At 38.0% G+C, this 18,348-nt stretch overlaps 1 protein-coding gene across 3 annotated transcripts; it reads left to right on the forward strand.

The window, feature by feature from the left end:
* Nucleotides 1-202: 202 nt before the first annotated feature.
* On the forward strand, nucleotides 203-18,337 carry LOC122275440 (probable starch synthase 4, chloroplastic/amyloplastic). 3 transcript variants are annotated; one of them, XM_043084494.1, is made up of 16 exons: nucleotides 203-574; nucleotides 2,038-2,275; nucleotides 9,044-9,125; nucleotides 9,238-10,330; nucleotides 10,402-10,453; nucleotides 12,087-12,209; nucleotides 12,286-12,361; nucleotides 12,436-12,620; nucleotides 12,731-12,925; nucleotides 13,005-13,076; nucleotides 13,445-13,675; nucleotides 14,439-14,564; nucleotides 16,941-17,090; nucleotides 17,195-17,256; nucleotides 17,349-17,424; nucleotides 17,689-18,337. In XM_043084494.1, exons 1-16 carry the CDS (start codon nucleotides 441-443, stop codon nucleotides 17,863-17,865), a joined length of 3,072 nt encoding a protein of 1,023 aa, XP_042940428.1. In that variant the 5' UTR covers nucleotides 203-440; the 3' UTR covers nucleotides 17,866-18,337. The 3 variants fall into 3 exon arrangements, with proteins under 3 accessions (XP_042940428.1, XP_042940429.1, XP_042940430.1); XM_043084495.1 differs by having other exon boundaries at nucleotides 204-574; nucleotides 13,445-13,654; XM_043084496.1 differs by lacking the exon at nucleotides 203-574 and adding an exon at nucleotides 2,373-2,489.
* The last annotated feature ends 11 nt before the right edge of the window (nucleotides 18,338-18,348 follow it).

Here is an 18,348-nt window from a genome sequence, read left to right on the forward strand (position 1 = left end):
TCCCATACCGTAAACTTAGCCTAAATATCATTACTAAGATCTAATCAAAGTTCAAATCAACGAAAAAATAAAATAAAATAAAATATCAGAGGGGAACGTGGAGGGCGAACCTGGACCCCACCTGTCGAGCCCAAAGTCCCAGCAACCGTTCGATTTAGATAATGCTGTGATAAGAAAGCACAAACGATGGATGGCTCAGTAAACCCGCACGTAGCATCATACAATCCTCAATCGAAGATACCAAAGGCTCTCTCTCCCCCCCTCTCTCTCTCTCTCTCTCTCTCTCTCGTTGGTCCTTACCCGGGAGAGAGAGCAATCACATGCCAAGTTGCCACCTTCCCAAGAAACCGTTTTGTTCCATCTCTTACTTGCTGCCGAGTGTTTATAGTCTCTCTTACATGTAGAGTATAGACACAAGGGTTTCAACTCGAGGAAAAAATATGTCTGTGAAGTTATCGACGTGGTTTGTGAGCGAGGGGATCGGCGGATTGAGCTGCAAGCACTCGGCTGTGCGCTTTTTCTTACCTCGTCGCTCACTTCCTGCTTCCTGCAAAATGCGTCAGCGTAATTTTAGGTTCTCTCTATCGTCCCCAATTCTGTATATTCGGTCTCGTCTCATTTTCCTGTGCTGGCTTTTCTTTGTTTTTTCTTCTTTTGCAATTGGAAGTGTGTTAATGTTCGGTTCTGTTTCTTGATGATTATTATTTTTTTTGTAGTTAGAATCTTGTAAATTGAGCTTTTGTATTGGGTGAATGGTCTAAAACTGATTACCATTTCGTTCTTTTTGAAGTTTGGTACTTTTCCTTGGGTTTGGAATGAACATTAGGATGATGGTTGATTTGTTTTGTTTTCTTATTCTTTTGGCCATAGAGTGGTGGTGGTGTGTGAAACCGCAAAGTGGTTCGAGAATCAGGGCTGTAGGATGGTATTCATAACTCCAGATAACAACAAAAACCGCATTGATTTTTGCCTTATTGGTACATTTGATTCTACACTCCTTTTCCAAAGTTATTCAATGGACTTATTATCGCCATTGCCGCTTTCTTGCAGTTGATGTGCCTCTTAAGAATCTTGATGGGTAACTTACATAAACAGTACATACAATTATATAGAAAAAAAAAAAAAAAAAAACAATTTAGAAAAAATCTATGAATTTTCTGCTTCTAAGCTTGTAGTACCTAAGTTCTTGGTTGAGTTTGAATAAATATAGTTGGATCAAGAGGTTGACAGAATGAGTGGCAAGGCTAGATAGAAATTGAAGTGGACATGTATATTTTGAGGCATAAGAGATTGCTTGAATCAATAGAGAATGCGGAATGCCAACAAGATGAACATATACTATGAGGCGCAAAGGGTAAGAATGCTGACCCACCCATTCTTTATCATGTAAGGTGGATAAAATCTAATTGCTAAACATTTTTAAAAAGGAATCCTAGAGTATTATTATAACTTTAATTGGCTTTCTTTCATATGATCTTACGTACAAATCTTGCTTTCTCTCATATGATCTTACATACAAATCTATCTACATGCACTCTTAGGAACATTATAGCACTTGCCGGATTTGGAACTTCCTAGCATCCATTCACATTGGATTTTGCTCGCAATGTTCATTATTCAACTTGGATGCCGTGCCTTCTGAACTGAATGTTGTTTTTCTTGTTTGAGTTGAAATAAAATGAGGGAAAGTGGTTAACTATCTGAACTATGTGCTTTTATTCCAGATTGACTTTCCTTAAAAAGTTATTGTGCTTAATTTGGATTCAATTTTTTTCTATTAGGAACATTTACAGTGGAATATTTTTTTAGAACGTTCATAAATTCTCACCAAGTCACCAGCTCCAGCCATGTGCTTGTGGTTTTGGGGGAAAAGGACTTTTATGTTAACTTAATCTTTCTAGGAAATTTAAAACAGTCTTCTCATTGGATGTTTTATCTTTTGTATAATTTATACTGAGTCCATCTGACCTGTGGAGAGAGTTCTGTATCCATTGTAATTAGTGTACGCTAACTTGATAATATTGAAAATACTTGCAGTTCCCAGCATAAAAAACAACAATTGAAGAAAGCCTCTCATGAACGGACTTCAACAAATGCAGATTTCCAGGCAAATGGTGACGAGGAGTCTGAAACCGAAAATGCTTCAATTATTAATGTTCCAATTTTGAGCCAGGAAATTATATCTACTGATGATGTTGACACTGGCATAGCTATAGAGCATATCAATGCAGAGGAGTTGAGTGGCCCGACTGTACCCGATGAACAAAAATCTTTGGTATGCTCCTTCACCAAGAAATTTAAAATCAAACCAATAATCCATTTTGAGATAAACTGCCGTGTTTCTTTCTATATGTATTTTTTTTATTTACCAGGTGTTGGGATTCTTGCTGGTGAAAGACTAACTGCAGATAGATAAAGACTAACTGGTATTAATTCATTGAATACCCAGAGATTGACTACGCGGAACTTGATAAGTTTTCACTGCTAAGGTAGTCAACACTGTCAAATGGGGGTTTTTGGTGGGAGCAGGGGGGAGGGTTGTGCACATCTCACATTTGTTTTGGATAAGAATAAAAAATGTCTTGTTGAAGGACAATATATGTGACTAGTTTCTCTATTTTTTTTTTTACAAGTAAGATAAGTTTTACTAATGATCAAATAGACATTATCCCAAGTACACAAAGAGTATATACATCAAATACACCTAATTAGAGAGAGAAAAGAGATTAAGAAAATCCAAGAAGCTAAAGCTAGAGAAAACTCAAATAGGCAACGGCCTACTGTGAAAGTGATTTAAAAAAGAAATCTGTGAGGTTCTCCACAGCCCTTTAGAGAGTAACAAAACTTCAAAACTTTGATCATTTCTTTTTTCTCCATATGCACTACATCAAATAGATCGTGATAATTTTCCCCAAGGTCTCACTGTGATGACTATCAAACTGTCATTTCCAGTAAATGGTCTATCACCCATCTAGGCACCGCTCAGCCTAGCTCAAAAAGACTATAAATAACTTGCCACAAAGTGCTAGCTACATCACAATGGAGGAAAAAGGATCCACAGTTTTTTTTTCCTCTTGCACATATAATATCATTCTCTCGCTATAACATGCCTATTCATTAACTAATCCAAGGTGAGGATCTTTCCTGGCACAACTGTCCAAAAGGCAAGCTGTTCTCAAGGGAGACTGGCTCCTCCAAATGGTCTTGCATGGAAAAGTAATGCGTCATGGGGAAAAAGGAGGGGGGTTTTAACACCTTATAGTATGATTTGACTTTAAGCACTCCTCATTTGAGAGATCACAACTGGTCATAAAATAGGGTAAAGAGGTTCACCTCCCAACCTTGCATTGCCCTGATAAAATCCACTTCTCATTGAGAAAGATCCATTTGCAAGCTGTAATTTGTCTGCCACTGATGCATCGTAAAAAATGTTGAATAAATCCTGAAAAGCTTCTTTAAAGGGCTAATCCTTGCATCATACATGATGGTAAAACTTTACTTTCGATCCATCTTCCACCTTTTATCTGGTGTGCGGGGAAAACTTCCAGCAATGCCATTGAATATTCTTCTATAGTCCGATCCCGTAGTTCCCATGCACCTCATTAGAACTCTATCCACCCCATGCACTACCATACTGCATAATTATGATCGATCTTCGTAGGCTATCTCTGTCATTGGCATAGAGCTTTATTGAATGTAATCAATTTCCTGATAAACAGACCCTTTAGAGATTGGGGAGCAGACCTTGGGCCAATTTGCTGAATGGGATTTTAGATTTTCCACCATGGCACCCCATAGGAGGTGCCTATGTAACTTTTCATGCCAATAGGGAGGAGCAATGAAGACATAAGTAAGTCGGGAGGTTTGAAAGGGCGTTGTCTTACCTTTCTCATACAAAAATACAACCTCTTCCATCTAGCCAACTGAATACCCTCCCAAACCAATTAAGCTTTAAAATGAGCTTCCAATGGGAGGCTTATGTGCATCATAGGCAATGAATACTCTATTTATTCCAAAATTTGGGTCAGGTTGTCTCCATCATCCACATTGCTAACTAGGAGAAACTCAAACTTAACCAAAGTAATCTTCAACCCTGATACTGGGTCTCCACTAAACAGCCTGATAAAAGATTCCCAGTGCTCAGAGCATTCTAGTAAGGCCTTGACAATGAAGGAAACAAATGATCCCTATTTTGCAATCCATGTGCCACCAAGACTGAAAAGCATTCTGTGCAGATGCATACAACTGAAATGCACTGTTGTTGTTCTTCGTTTTGGAGGCCCACCCATGCAAAACAGCAGAGATCTTGCCTGAATTACCAGTCTGGACCCTTTGTCTAGCATTGTATTAAGGAAAACAAAAGACTTTGCAGAGCTCCTCGGCTAAGCTTTTCCTACCCATCCCCTCCAATTCTCCAGGTATTACTATGAAACCCCGCTGGCCACCTCCACCATAGTCACTTGAGCCAAATTACTCCTGTTAGTGTTTGAACACCACTAGGTATGCTCTGTTCCTGATACGTGAGGTTTTTATGAATTGTGATAGTTGGGGATCATCCTCAAGCTATACGTGGCTGGAGTCAGAGAGAGAGAGAGAGAGAGAGAGAGAGAGAGAGAGAGAATTTCTCTGCTCTATAATTTCTAAGTAGAGGGAATCTGAAAAATGTCCCAAGTATATAATGTTTAGACAGAAGTTCTTTATATATAGTGTTCAGGGCAAATGAAAGGGGCAAATCATGTGCCTCTCCACTTGTGGCTGTAACAAGAACTCATTTTGTTTGGAATTTCCCAAATTTCCCTACTCTAAGTTGCTAAGAAAAAGGAATCTGGGAAATGGTCTTGGTCTATAATGTTTTGATCTTTGAGTCAGCTGTTTTTCATATTGTTATGTAGTTTCATCTTAGGCAACTTGCCAAGATATCTATGTAGCGACAGATATACCTCGTGGTGTCCCCGTTGTGTCCCCACCTAAGATCCTATCTTGGAATGTGTGGAGGTTTAATGATCATATCAAGCACCTTCGCATAAACTCTTTATTGTGGACATGGAAGATTGATATTGTGTGTTTTCAAGAAACAAAGTTACGTTTTATCAATAGAATCATCATTCGGAGTCTATGGGCGTGTCCTTTTGTGGGATGGTCTTTCTTGGCATCTTTGGGAACTTCACGTGGTTTTCTTTTAATGTGGGATGGAAGAGTGGTGGAGTCTATCAAGGACTGTATCAGGAATTTCTCAATTGCTAGTTTATTTAAAAATGTTGCGGATGGGTGGGAGTGGGCTTATGCAAGCACTTAAGGGCCAAATTTGGATAGTGATAGGAGACTTCTTTGGAAGGAGCTGGTGGGTTTATATTATCTATGGAATGTGCCATGGTGTATGAGTGAGGATTTCAATATTACTTTGATTTCTGAGCTTATCTTTGATTTGGATCTCATGGATCTACCTCTTGTTGGGGGTGAGTCCACGTGGTCCAATAATCGGGGTTGGTCACGATTGGATAGGTTTCTTGTCTCTCCTCCTTGGCAGGCTCACTTTCTGGAGCTGTATAAGAAGCATTTGCCTTGAGTTTGTTTGGATCACTTTCCCATTTTGCTAGATTGCGGAGGTATTCATGGGTAACGCCGATACTTCAAGTTTGAAAATATGTGGTTAGCAGCTCATGGATTTGGAGATAAGGTTAGAATTTGGTGGTCTTCTTATCAGTTTACAGGCACTCCTAGCTTCATTCTTGCTGGTTTTGGAGGGTAGGGAGGTGATTGGAGATACCTCTAAGGAGGTATTGTTGAGGAAAAATTCGGTTGTGGCTGAACTGGAGAGGGTGTTGTTGATGGAGGAGACATCACGGCAACAAAAATCGAGGACTCTTTGGTTAAAAGAAGGTGATGAATGCATGGAGTTTTTCCATAAAGTGGCTAATTCACATCAACAAAGTAATGCTATTGAGATACTTCATTCAGATAATTGTGTGCTCTCTTCCCCTCTAAGATTGAGGATCATATTGTGCATTATTATGAGAACCTTTTCACGAAACCAACTAATTGGAGGCTGAATCTCAATGGCTTGGTTTTTGAGTCTCTTTCTCCTTAGGATGCGAGTTGGTTGGAAAGACCTTTTGAAGAAGTTGGCATTTATCAGGTGATTGGTGGAATGGCAAAAGATAAAGCTCTAGGTCCGGATGGTTTTCTATGGGATTCTTCCAAGCTTGTTGGGACATTGTGAAAGAGGATGTGATGCGGGTTTTTTTCGAGGTCTATTCTTTTAAGAATTTTGAGAAATGCCTTAATGCGACTTTTATCACTCATCCAAAAGAAACATGGGCTTACGTAAGTTAAGGATTTTAGTCCTATAAGTCTTGTGAGTGTTACAAGATTATTTCGATAGTTCTAGCTAATTGTATGAAAACGGTTATGGATTAAATTATTTCTAAGCCTTAAATGCCTTTGTTCGGGGGAGACAGATTCTTGATTTGGTTCTCATTGCCAATGAATGCTTAGATAGTAGATTGAGGGAGGGAGTTCTAGGTATTCTGTGCAAGCTTGACATGGAAAAGGAGTATGATAATGTGAATTGGGAATTCCATTTTTATATGCTTGGGAGGTGTGGCTTGGGCGATAGGTGGATTTTGTGGATTCAACATTGTGTAACTACCGCTAGTTTCTCAGTGCTAGTTGTGGCACACCTGCTGTATTTTTTAACAATTCTTGTGGCTTGAGGCAAGGGGATCCGTTATCTCTCTTCTTCTTTATTGTTGTTATGGAGGCACTTGGTCAGATGTTGGAGGTTGCCATTGGGGGAGGCTTTTTATCTAGATTCTCGGTGGGAAATGGTATTAATGGTTCTACCATAATTTCCCATCTCCTTTTTGCATATGATACCCTTCTTTTTTGTGAGGCGGATCATGGCCAGATTCAAGCTTTAAGGGCACTTTTGTTATGCTTTGAAGTTGTGTAGGGTCTCAAGGTAAACCTTGGTAAATCCAAGATGGTTTCAGTGGGGTTGTTGAGAAAGTTAAGAAAATGTTGGCAGGGTGGAAATAGATGTATTTATTGAAAGGGGGTAGACTCATTGTAATTAAGAGTACTCTTTCCAACCTATCCACTTATTTTTTATCCTAATTCCCTTTGCTTGTAGGGGTGGCCAATAGAATTGAGAAATTATTTCGGGCTTTCTTGTGGGGTGGAGTGGGGGAGGAAACTAAGTTCCATCTTGTTAATTGGAAAAAATTTTATTCCCCAATTTCTAATGGAGGCTTGGGGATTCACAATTTGAGGATATTCAATAAAGCATTTTTGGGGAAATGGTTATGGAGGTACCACTTAGAGGGGGATTCGCTTTGTAAGGAGGTTATTGATCATAGATATGGAAGTGCTTGGGGGGTTGGTGTTCTAATGAAGTGAGGGGGGAGTATGGTGTGGGCTTATGGAAATTCATTAGGAGGGGTTGGAAGAGTTTTGCCACTAATATTAGTTTTGTAGCTGGTGAGGGATCTAAAATCAGATTTTGGCATGATGTTTGATGTCGAGATTGTGCTCTCTATAGGCCTTTCTCAGCTCTCTACGCATTCCTGTGAATCAAGATGCTTCTGTGTTGGATCTGTTGGCATTTTCTCATGGTTCTCACCAGTCGGATGTTCTATTTAATAGGGATGTTCATGATTGGGAAATGAATACTGTTTCTGAAATTTTCAGTCTTATATATTCTACGGGAGGGCCAACGATACATGGGGATAGGATGCAGTGGAGGCCCAATGGGAGCAAATGGTTTACTGTGAGATCTTATTACAAGATGTTGGCATCACATGGTAATGTTCCCTTCCTGTGGAAGAGTATTTGGATGTCCTGTGTGCCCTCTAAAGTAGCTTTCTTTTTATGGACCGCCTCTCTTAGGAATATCTCGACCATAGACAATTTGAGGAAGCGAGGTCTCATTGTTATGGATTGGTGCTATTTGTGCAAGAAGGATTGGGAATCAGTGGATTGTATATTACTGTGTTGTGAGGTGACAAGAGTGTTGTGGGAAGAGGTCTTTAGAAGAATTGGGGGTGGCTTGGGTTATGCCTTTGAGGGTGGTGGATTTATTAGCCTGCTGGAAGAATATTCAAGGCTGCCCCAAGTGGCTGCAGTTTGGAGGATGATTCATTTGTCTATTATGTGGTGTATTTGGATGGAAAGGGATGATCGGTGCTTTGAAGATATGGAGTGCACAATAGAGGAACTTCAAAACTTTTTTGTACACGCCCTATTGCTTTGGTTTTCAGCCATTGTGCTTAATGGAACTAGTGTTCATGATTTTCTGTCTTTAATTTCTGGTTCCTAGAATGTATTTAGGTGTTCTTTTGTATACTTCCTGCATACACGGGCTTCGCCTACTTCATTTGTATCAATGAAATTTTCATTCTATTATAAAAAAAATAAAAAACTCTTTTGACATCAATTGCATAAATTATAACGTCATTTTTTTTTATTGGAATTGGGTGTTCGAGAACAGTGTCCTGGCTAATCCTGGGGGTGCACAGGCCCTCGGTAAGGAGTTTTCCGCAAGTGTTCCTCGGGTAAGTCAAGAGGAAAATCTCTCAGTCCGATGACTTCTAGAGATTGTTTGCACTCAATGGGATTCGAACCTTGGACCTTGGAGGGAGCATACTACCAAGACCAAGACCTTTACCACTTGAGCCAACCCCTAGGGGTTTTTAAAAATAAAAGTAAATCAACAGCGACTCCGCTGGGGATCGAACCCAGAATCTCTGGTTTTTATATCGTCAGGTTGGATGATATGATTGTATAGGAAAAACTAACAATCAAAAATTTCTATCACCGTTAATAACTTTAGCTCAACATCATGGAACTGTGGTTTCCCACTTAGGTGATAATAGGTGATAGCCAAAGAAAGAATTGGAGTTATTGATCCATTTTCTTTCTTAAACAAATGAGGGTCCTGTTTGTGTATTTCTGTGTATATTGAGATAGCTGAGCCAGTTAAAAGATTATAATCTTCTACTTGTTGGAGACGGTATATTGTAATTATTCTTTGGTTATCTCACAGGCTATAAACATAAGTGGTGACAAGCAACTTTCGGGTGTTCAACAAGAGGACTTAATTGGCATGATAAGATATGCAGAAAAAAGTAGGACGTCTGCTAACTCTTAAAGTTCTTTTGATATTTTTCTCTGTATGTTAGTGCCTTTGTTTCAATTCTGAGTGAAATATATGTGCCTGTGTTGTCATTCTTGCTATAGATGTCATTCTTTTAAATCAAGCCCGAGTGAGTGCACTTGAAGATCTTGAAAAGATTGTCACTGAGAAGGAGACACTGCAAGGAGAGATCAATACTTTGGAGACGAAACTGGCAGAAACTGATGCCCGGATTAAAGTTGCTGCCCAAGAAAAGATACGTCTGGAACTCCTGGAAGACCAGTTAGAGAAGCTGCAGAATGAACTGGCTCACAGGGATGTTAGTGAGTTAAGTGAGATTGATATGAATGAGAATCATCACAAACTTTTGCATCATGAAGGCTACGTACTAGATACTAGTAGTGTTAGTTCTGTTAGCAAGGAGCTTAACTCATTGAGGGAAGAGAATATCTCCCTCAAGAATGATATAGAAGTACTCAAGACTGAGCTTAGTGATGTCAAGAACACAGATGAGCGCGTGCTTATACTGGAAAGAGAACGCTCATTGCTGGAGTCTTCCTTGAAAGACTTGGAGTCTAAACTCTCTGTTTCTCAGGAAGATGTTTCCAAACTTTCCACTCTGAAAGTTGAATACAAGAGCTTGTGGCAGAAGGTAGAAAATCTACAGGTATTGTTAGATAAGGCAACAAAACAGGCAGATCAAGCTATTATAGTATTGCAGCAAAACCAAGAGCTCCGGAAGAAGGTTGATAAACTGGAAGAATCCCTTGAAGAAGCTAATGTCTATAAGCTCTCATCAGAAAAATTGCAACAATATAATGAACTAATGCAACAAAAAATCAAAGTGTTGGAGGACCGTCTTCAAAGGTCTGATGAAGAGATTAATTCCTGTGTACAATTATATCAAGAATCAGTGAAGGAATTTCAAGATACACTTCATAGTTTGAAAGAACAGAGCAAGAAAAGGGCAGCAGATCAATATGTGGATGACATGCCTTTGGAATTTTGGAGCCGCTTATTGCTTATAATTGATGGTTGGTTGCTTGAGAAAAAAGTATCAACCAATGATGCAAATTTATTGAGAGAAATGGTATGGAACAGAGATGGACAAATTTACAATGCGTACATGGCATGCAAGGAAAAGACTGAACGGGAGGCTATAACTACGTTTCTCAGGCTGATATCATCACCAACACGGTACTAATTATTTAAACCTAAATTTAGAAAACATGTAGGCTGTGATTTAATTTGTGCCCTTTGTTGACCAGTCCAGGATTACATATCATTCATATTGCAGCAGAGATGGCACCGGTTGCTAAGGTGAACTCAACTTACTGCAGTACATTTTTTCAAGTTTTTACTTGATTTTTTTTTTTAAAATGTTAATGTATTTCTTTGTTATGCTTACTCAAAATTACATTACACCCATCAAAATTACTCAATATTACTTGAGAAATTTGATGTTGTTAAAGGAAATGTAAGTTTGGGGAACATCTCAAGGGAGGTCCATTCAAGTTGGAAGTAGCATATTATGTCAAGTTATTTTAATGTATGCTTTTTAAAATTACGTTACACACTTTCATCGTTAATAAAACTTACCATACTTATAAAGAATTACGTTACACTGCTTAGTGGACAGACGCTGTTACTTGAGGAATTCAAAAGAAGTCAATATCACATGCTATTAAAGAATCTCTATATCATCCGTTTAAAGGAAATGTAAGGGGGAATCCTGAGGAACTTTCATTCAAGTTGGAAGTAACATGTTATGTCAAATTATCTTAGTGGGTACAGCATGTCAGCATCCACCGCTTTACTTAAGCTTATTTAGTAAGATGCTTACAGCTTAATAGCACTTGAAACTTGCCTGTAGTATAGTTTCCATGTTCAGAACTGCAGTTTTCCTTCTGGCTAAATACCTGAATTGGAAAATTGTTTAGACAAATTCTTAGTTTGTCCTCTTTGGTTGAACTGTTTGGTTGATCTTTTTTCTGTAAAACGGCATATGGCTGCAAATAAGTGTTACCCTTTTCTGAAAAAATGGGACAAAAAACAATATTCTTATTACAAATCATTAGACTAACCCTATAGTTTATTGTTATTGCCAATAAGTTATGATAATCGTTATTTATCCTTTTGGAGCCCATCAAACTAAGTATGTTAGCGTCTCCTTGATGCTTTAACACTGCTTTATGACCTAGTCTGAGCTCATATTTGGTCATTGACTTTTGTTTTACAAGTGTTTTTTAGATTATACAGCACACTATTCAATTGGCAAGGTGTTGACATAAATTACAGATGTACAAAATAGGCCATATAACTTTTTCAATTGCCTGCCCATCCAAAGTATCTACCCAGACTCGCTCTCTGGCAGTGTGGCGGGTATTTTCCACTTGGGAGAGACAGCCTTGCAAAGACCTGCAATGGTCAAGCCTTATTTTTATTTTTTTCTTTATACTGAATGAGGCATTGCACACCACAGAAAATGTTTCCCCATCCTGCTTGCACATACAGCACCGTTTAAACACCACCCAACTTGGAAATTACTTTTACAAGGGTGGTTGGTTACATTTGGTCCTCTGGATTTCTCATCTCTATTTACAAGGTTTACTATCTATTGTTCTTATTTCATATCTTAGCATACAGGTAATTTTTTCTTTCGTATCTCATCTGCCATGCTAATACAAAAGCTTCTGGTTGTGAAAATGTTCCATTGACGTGTTTACTGTTCCATGTTTTGCCCTTGAAAGTGGCATAATATTTTGTCAGGCTTCTGTCTAGTTATCTGCTTTGACCCATTTTCTCTTCTAGTGCTGATCATGAGTCCCTGTGGAATATGAAAAGAAATTTTAAACTTCAGTTTAGTTAAAACTTTTTTAACTTACTCTGAGTCACAAAAAAGTTGATGCTATAATGATAATTAGTGCAAAATCTTATGCCTTTTCATTTACAGGTGGGTGGTTTGGGGGATGTTGTAAGTGGTCTTAGCAAATCTTTACAGAAAAGGGGACACTTTGTGGAAGTTGTTCTTCCAAAATATGACTGCATGCAATATGATCGAATTCGTGACTTAAGGGTGAGTTGTGATTTTGGAAACTATTTTAAAGTGCCTGGGTTCCATGAACATCTTAATGACCTGATTACTGGTACAGGCCCTAGATGTGATGGTAGAATCATACTTTGCCGGCCGGCTATTCAAAAATAAAATCTGGGTCGGCACTGTTGAAGGTTAAGGATTTCATAATATTTGTGTGCATTATATATTTTAGCATCATGTACTTACTACAGTTTTAATTATGCAGGTCTTCCAGTTTATTTAATTGAGCCTCATCATCCTGAAAATTTCTTCTGGAGAGGACAATTTTATGGCGAGCATGATGATTTCAAACGTTTTTCTTTTTTTAGCCGTGCAGCGCTTGAGTTACTTCTTCAAGCTGGCAAGAAACCAGACATAATTCATTGCCATGATTGGCAGACAGCTTTTGTTGTATGGACCATTTAAAACTTTATTTATTGACCCATGCTCTTTGAGCGTCTGACATTTATTTTCATATATGCATTGTTAGTTTAAATAACTATTTTGTTTTGATTTCTTAGGCTCCACTTTATTGGGATTTATATGCCCCTAAAGGATTGAACTCAGCTAGAATATGTTTTACATGCCACAACTTTGAGTACCAAGGGACTGCTCCTGCTTCAGAATTGGCATCCTGTGGTCTCGATGTCCATCAGCTAAATAGACCAGATAGAATGCAAGATAACTCTGCACATGATAGGGTCAATCCTGTTAAGGTATGGCATTTTATGGATTCCTTTATTAGTATATCATTCTTCGAAACATGCATATATTTTAAATATTCCTGTTTTTCAGGGTGGAATTGTGTTTTCCAATATTGTGACAACAGTATCACCTACTTATGCACAAGAGGTGCGGACTGCTGAGGTATGATGTTGCGTTGTTTTTACTGCATTTACTTATAGTCATTACAATAAGGCTCCGACTGAGAAGTTTTCCTTTTTTTTTGGTTGGGTTGGGGGGGGGGGGGCGTGATCGTTCGCATTAGGTAACCTATATGTGGTATTTTACATGAAATAATGGAATATGTCATTGGTGTTCACAGCTACAAATTTTTTGCCATGACTAGTCTCAAGTAAAATGCCAAGATTTTTTTTTTCATATATCCATGGGTGTCCGCCTATGCCAAGATTTTAAACTAGTGTTCAAATCACACTCATTGGTTTTCATTCTTAAATCTATGGTTGCATCCTTCATTCTTACTGAAGGTTGTGTTGGTACTTTATGATTTACAGGGAGGAAGAGGTCTTCATTCAACCCTTAATTCTCACTCCAAAAAGTTCATTGGAATTCTAAACGGAATTGATACTGATGCATGGAATCCTGCCACTGATACATTTCTCAAAGTCCAGTACACTGCAAATGATCTTCAAGGGAAAGCAGAAAATAAGGAAGCTATGCGAAGGCTTCTACAGCTTTCTTCAGCAGATATCAAGAAGCCACTGGTAATTTTGTTTTACCAAATGGTTAGTTTGTGAGGAGAAGACATCATCATATCATATTAAGTTTTCATGTTTAATAAGATTTCAGATTCATTAAATCTTAATATGCAGCATTGATAGAGGTATTATAATGTGTTGCCCTTTAAAAAGTTATGAGAGGCCCAATCAACTCCAGATCCTTGACAAAGCTTCTAGGGCTATACTCCAAGCTTTGTACTACCATGCATACGTGTAGAAGTTTCCAGCAAGGAGGCTTAAGATGTGCACCTATATCCATAAATTATTTATCAATATTTAGCAATTCAATTGATTGCACAGCCAACATCTTTTGCTGTTAAGTTACTTTGCTCGAGGATTTGGTTTTGTACTATCCATGTTAATGCTTAACAAAAACTTCACAAAAAATAAAGAAAGATAAGGAAGTATCAATGATGAAGTAGAAAAGTCTATTCTGTATTAATGTCTAGGCACTTCAATCTCTTTTATTGAGGGGAGTGGTTGTGATATCATAAGAATTAGCTTAAAATGTATCTTTGGCCGTTTGTATGTTATAATTTCACTGGTATGCTGCCATGTAGGTAGTCTCCATGTTCTTTATTTTTTGGAAGAAATAACATTACTACAAAGGTCTTGATTCAATGCATGATAGGATAAGGGTTTGCAAGGGAGGCTCCTCTCGTTGTGTAGCCTAATATTGCCACTATATTGCATTGACATTTTTCTTTATTTTATAGTAGTCAAGCTTCTTGAATTCTTGCTTGATTCCTTTCAATCTATTATTTTATAGGTAGGCTGCATAACAAGATTGGTTCCACAGAAAGGTGTACATCTTATTAGACATGCAATATATCGAACATTGGAGTTGGGAGGACAGTTTATACTTCTTGGTTCAAGCCCAGTCCCACATATTCAGGTAGTGTTTTACTTTCTTCTTGGCAATCTGCAATTTCCTCCATTCCCCACAGTCTGCTCAAACAAAAGGAAAGAAAGATAAAGAGAATGGGGACATACTCACTTGATTGAAGTAGTTGGTTTGTGGGTTTGAAAGCCTGATCCGAATTATATGTTGTGTTTATATCACATCAATATTTGGTGTTAATTTTAACAATGTGGAGAATCAAGATCAAGATCAGATCCACAAGGTATTTAAGGGTAGAAAATTCAGAAATATGTATATTTTTTATAGTTAATAAGAGTTTTATTGCCATAAATAGGCATTAGCCCAAGTACACAGGAAGTATATAAAAGGAAATACCTACATACAGCAACTAAGAAGAAAGAAAAAACTAGAAAAACTCCAACAATTCATCACTATTCGATACTAAACCCTTAGCCCAAAGATATAGTGTTATGAGAAAAAAATCCCTAATTTCTTCCAACGAACATTCTGTCTTCAAAACATCTCTCCTTCCTTTCTTGCCATAGACACCACATCAAACACAAAGGAATCATTCTCCAAATAATAGTGATAGAGAGACACCACCCAGCATACTTCCAGCAAGCTAGTAAATTCACCACATGCTTTGGCATCACCCAAGAAATACCCAACCTTCCAAAAATAACATTCCACAAACTTTTAGCCACCTCACAGTGTAGAAACAAGTGATTAACTGATTTGCCAACTTTCTTACGCAAAAAACAGCAATCAACAATACAAAGACCATGTTTTCTTAATTCGGAAGATTCTTATATCAGTAAGTGCAGCTGTCTGTGCAATGATAAAATTTAGAGAACTCTAGTAATTCAGCAATAAATATCCATAGGGCCAGTCCATATTTATCTCGTACTTAAAGAAATTAGTATTGAGTTTGCCTCCTCATTGTGATGCACCCCAAAACAGGCAATTAGCTTTGCTGATAGTCCATATTTCTTTATAAGCTTGTCATTATATTACAAGAAGTTAAAGTAGGAGTTATTCTGCGGAGAGTGTCTCTTTACCTATCCTATGAAGATTTGAGTAGATAAACTTTAGTTTTGGAAATTTTTGTGACAGTGCATTTGATCTGAAGCAGTTTTGTTTTGTTTTCAACATGGTTATCGTAGGGTAGTCTGCTCTTGAAGTGCCAGTGATCCTGTGTGAAATGGCTAAAGCCTGTAATTTCAAAGTCTTATTTGATTAGATTTTTTCTTTATAAAAGAATAAATATACATCTGTGGCGCTCCACTAAATCACACCATCAAGGAATTTCCTTTTATAAACCCCACGAGCAGACTTCAACTTAATTGTTTATATCATTACACCTTTTTAGTGCTGTTCTACATCATTATTGGCATTAGAGCCAAAAACTGGTATATCAATTGATATGCTGTCTTATGAGATGGCACATTATCTGAGAAGTATACACGGAAGAGCTATGAAATGCTCATTGAAGGATTTCACTGACGTGGTATGTGAAACTTTTGATTTAATGAATGAATAGTGGATCATGAGAGTAAAATAATAATAATAATAAATGGACCGAATCCCACTAGGTGCAAACAATGTAGTGGCTATCGGACTGGGAGATTTTTTCCTTGAATTACCAATATGCACTTGCGGGAAAATCTTTGCCGAGGACCTAACTTGCAGGGAACTCCTTACCGCCTGTGCACCCCTGGGATTAGTCGGAATGCTATTCCTGGACACCCAGTGCCAATCAAATAATAATAATAATAATAAATGGACTTGGATAATGTCTGTCAATAACACTGAGTTTTTTTTTTTTGGGTTGGGGGTGGGGGAGGGACAGTGCTTTAAGCTAAATTGAGGGGGAAGGCATCTTTGTGCTATATCCCTGACATTTGGATAATGAAAATATCAGATAGACTGAACATGCTAGTTATATGTAATTTCATTATGTGAAATCACTTATCCCAAAAAATTTAAGTTGATGGGAAAATGTAAGTTTATTTATTTATATTATATCTTGACGGGTCCTCAGTGTGACAACCCCCCCCCCCCCCCCCCCCCAGCCTCTCTTCTTTCTTCTCCTCTCTTAATAAAATAAATGGGCCTAACATGTGGACTATTTAATTAAATTGGATGAAGTGTAAAGTAACTCAGAACCTCTACTCTGATACCATGTGAAAATCTCTAGCTGTCTCAAAAGAGGTAGATTTTATTATTTATATTATATCTTAACAATAACTACTGATTTTGTTTATTAGAAGCTCAATACTTTTTTCCCCGTAGTGTACTTTCTTTGTTTGATAAGTCAACAGTCATTTAGTTTATGCTGACTAATACATGTTAGTTTACTTGTACATTTTTTTAATAAGTACTAATGCATGTTTATTTTTTATCTTGCAGAGAGAATTTGAGGGTATTGCAAACCATTTTCAGAATCATGATCACATTCGGTTGATATTGAAGTATGATGAGTTTCTTTCCCATTCCATATATGCAGCTTCTGATATGTTCATCATCCCATCTATCTTTGAGCCATGTGGCCTTACACAGGTAACGTCTGCATTCATTCCTAAGCAAAACTTCTTGAACAGAAAACAGCTTGAGCAAATCACTCCCTCATCAAACATTGCTAATTCCTTGCTGACTCTTTCCAGATGATAGCCATGAGATTTGGTTCTATACCAATTGCAAGAAAAACGGGTGGTCTGAATGACAGGTGGGGTACTTTATGCCTCCTTGAATATAACATCACCACATTGTTCATTTGAGAGGACTTACCAGAATCGTTGTATTCTTCTTCTTCTGTAGTGTTTTCGACATTGATGACGATACAATTCCTCTCGAATTTCGAAACGGATTTACATTTTTGACACCTGATGAACAGGTACGTCAGTGGAGTAATGGCATGTGGTTGAGTAGTTTTGTTCAAGTGTTTACGTAATTTCCTCCCACCTCCATGTATGGGGCTTTATTTGGCACTTTTCTGCTCGAGTCTGTTAGAGGCTTGGGCCATTGCAGTGAACTACTTGAAATCTTAGCATCCTATGTAAAGGCCAGTTTTGTCCTCCCTTCTTTTTGCATGGTTCTCCACTCCATAACGATGTTCCCTTTTGCAGTTCACTGTTGTAATGCATCCTTATTTTGACAGGGTGTAAACAATGCTTTGGAACGTGCATTTAACCTCTACAAAAATAACCCTGACATTTGGAAGCAGTTTGTTCAGAAGGACATGAATATAGATTTTAGTTGGGACTCTTCGGCAGCACACTATGAGGAACTCTACTCAAAGTCTGTTGCAAGAGCAAGGGCTGCAATTCAGACTTAACTTTGCTTGCTGACAATAATTCACATCCTCTTTGGTGAAAGGCTTGTTCGTACAAGCCCGCCCATTCGAGCATATGTATAGAGGTGGAGGTGAAATTGGAATGCTTGATTCAGGGATGTTTGAAGTGGGACAGCCCCTCTAGCAAGCGGGGCGTGCAGCATGAGAGTAAATAGCATAGAGTTTTATGGCTTTGACGAGGTTGAGAGCTGCAATGTTGGTGGATTTCACGTTCCTTGCCCCTTCTCCTAACTTCCCAACTTCTTCCTCCATTTTATATGCTATTCACTTTATCATAAAAGCAACCTACCCCGGTACAGTAGATATTTATATGAGGTTCTCATATTCTTTTTAAGACCTTTAATGTATACCTGCTTTCACAGGAGTTCGAGTGTGCAATATCTTTTATGCTTTCAATGTAATATAAGACAGATTCGATATAGAAAAATAACGAGCTCATTGCTCAAGTTAAACATACTCAAATAT

This window comes from Carya illinoinensis, chromosome 9, assembly GCF_018687715.1.
Source record: "Carya illinoinensis cultivar Pawnee chromosome 9, C.illinoinensisPawnee_v1, whole genome shotgun sequence".
Taxonomy (NCBI): Eukaryota; Viridiplantae; Streptophyta; class Magnoliopsida; order Fagales; family Juglandaceae; genus Carya; species Carya illinoinensis.

Bases quoted from the DNA above. Each gene is read 5' to 3' on its own strand.
- LOC122275440 (XM_043084494.1), top strand. From the start codon at position 441: ATGTCTGTGAAGTTATCGACGTGGTTTGTGAGCGAGGGGATCGGCGGA. The intron at 12,621-12,730 runs GTATGGACCATT...TTGATTTCTTAG, and splicing joins ATTGGCAGACAGCTTTTGTT to GCTCCACTTTATTGGGATTT. The intron at 17,091-17,194 runs GTAACGTCTGCA...GACTCTTTCCAG, and splicing joins AGCCATGTGGCCTTACACAG to ATGATAGCCATGAGATTTGG.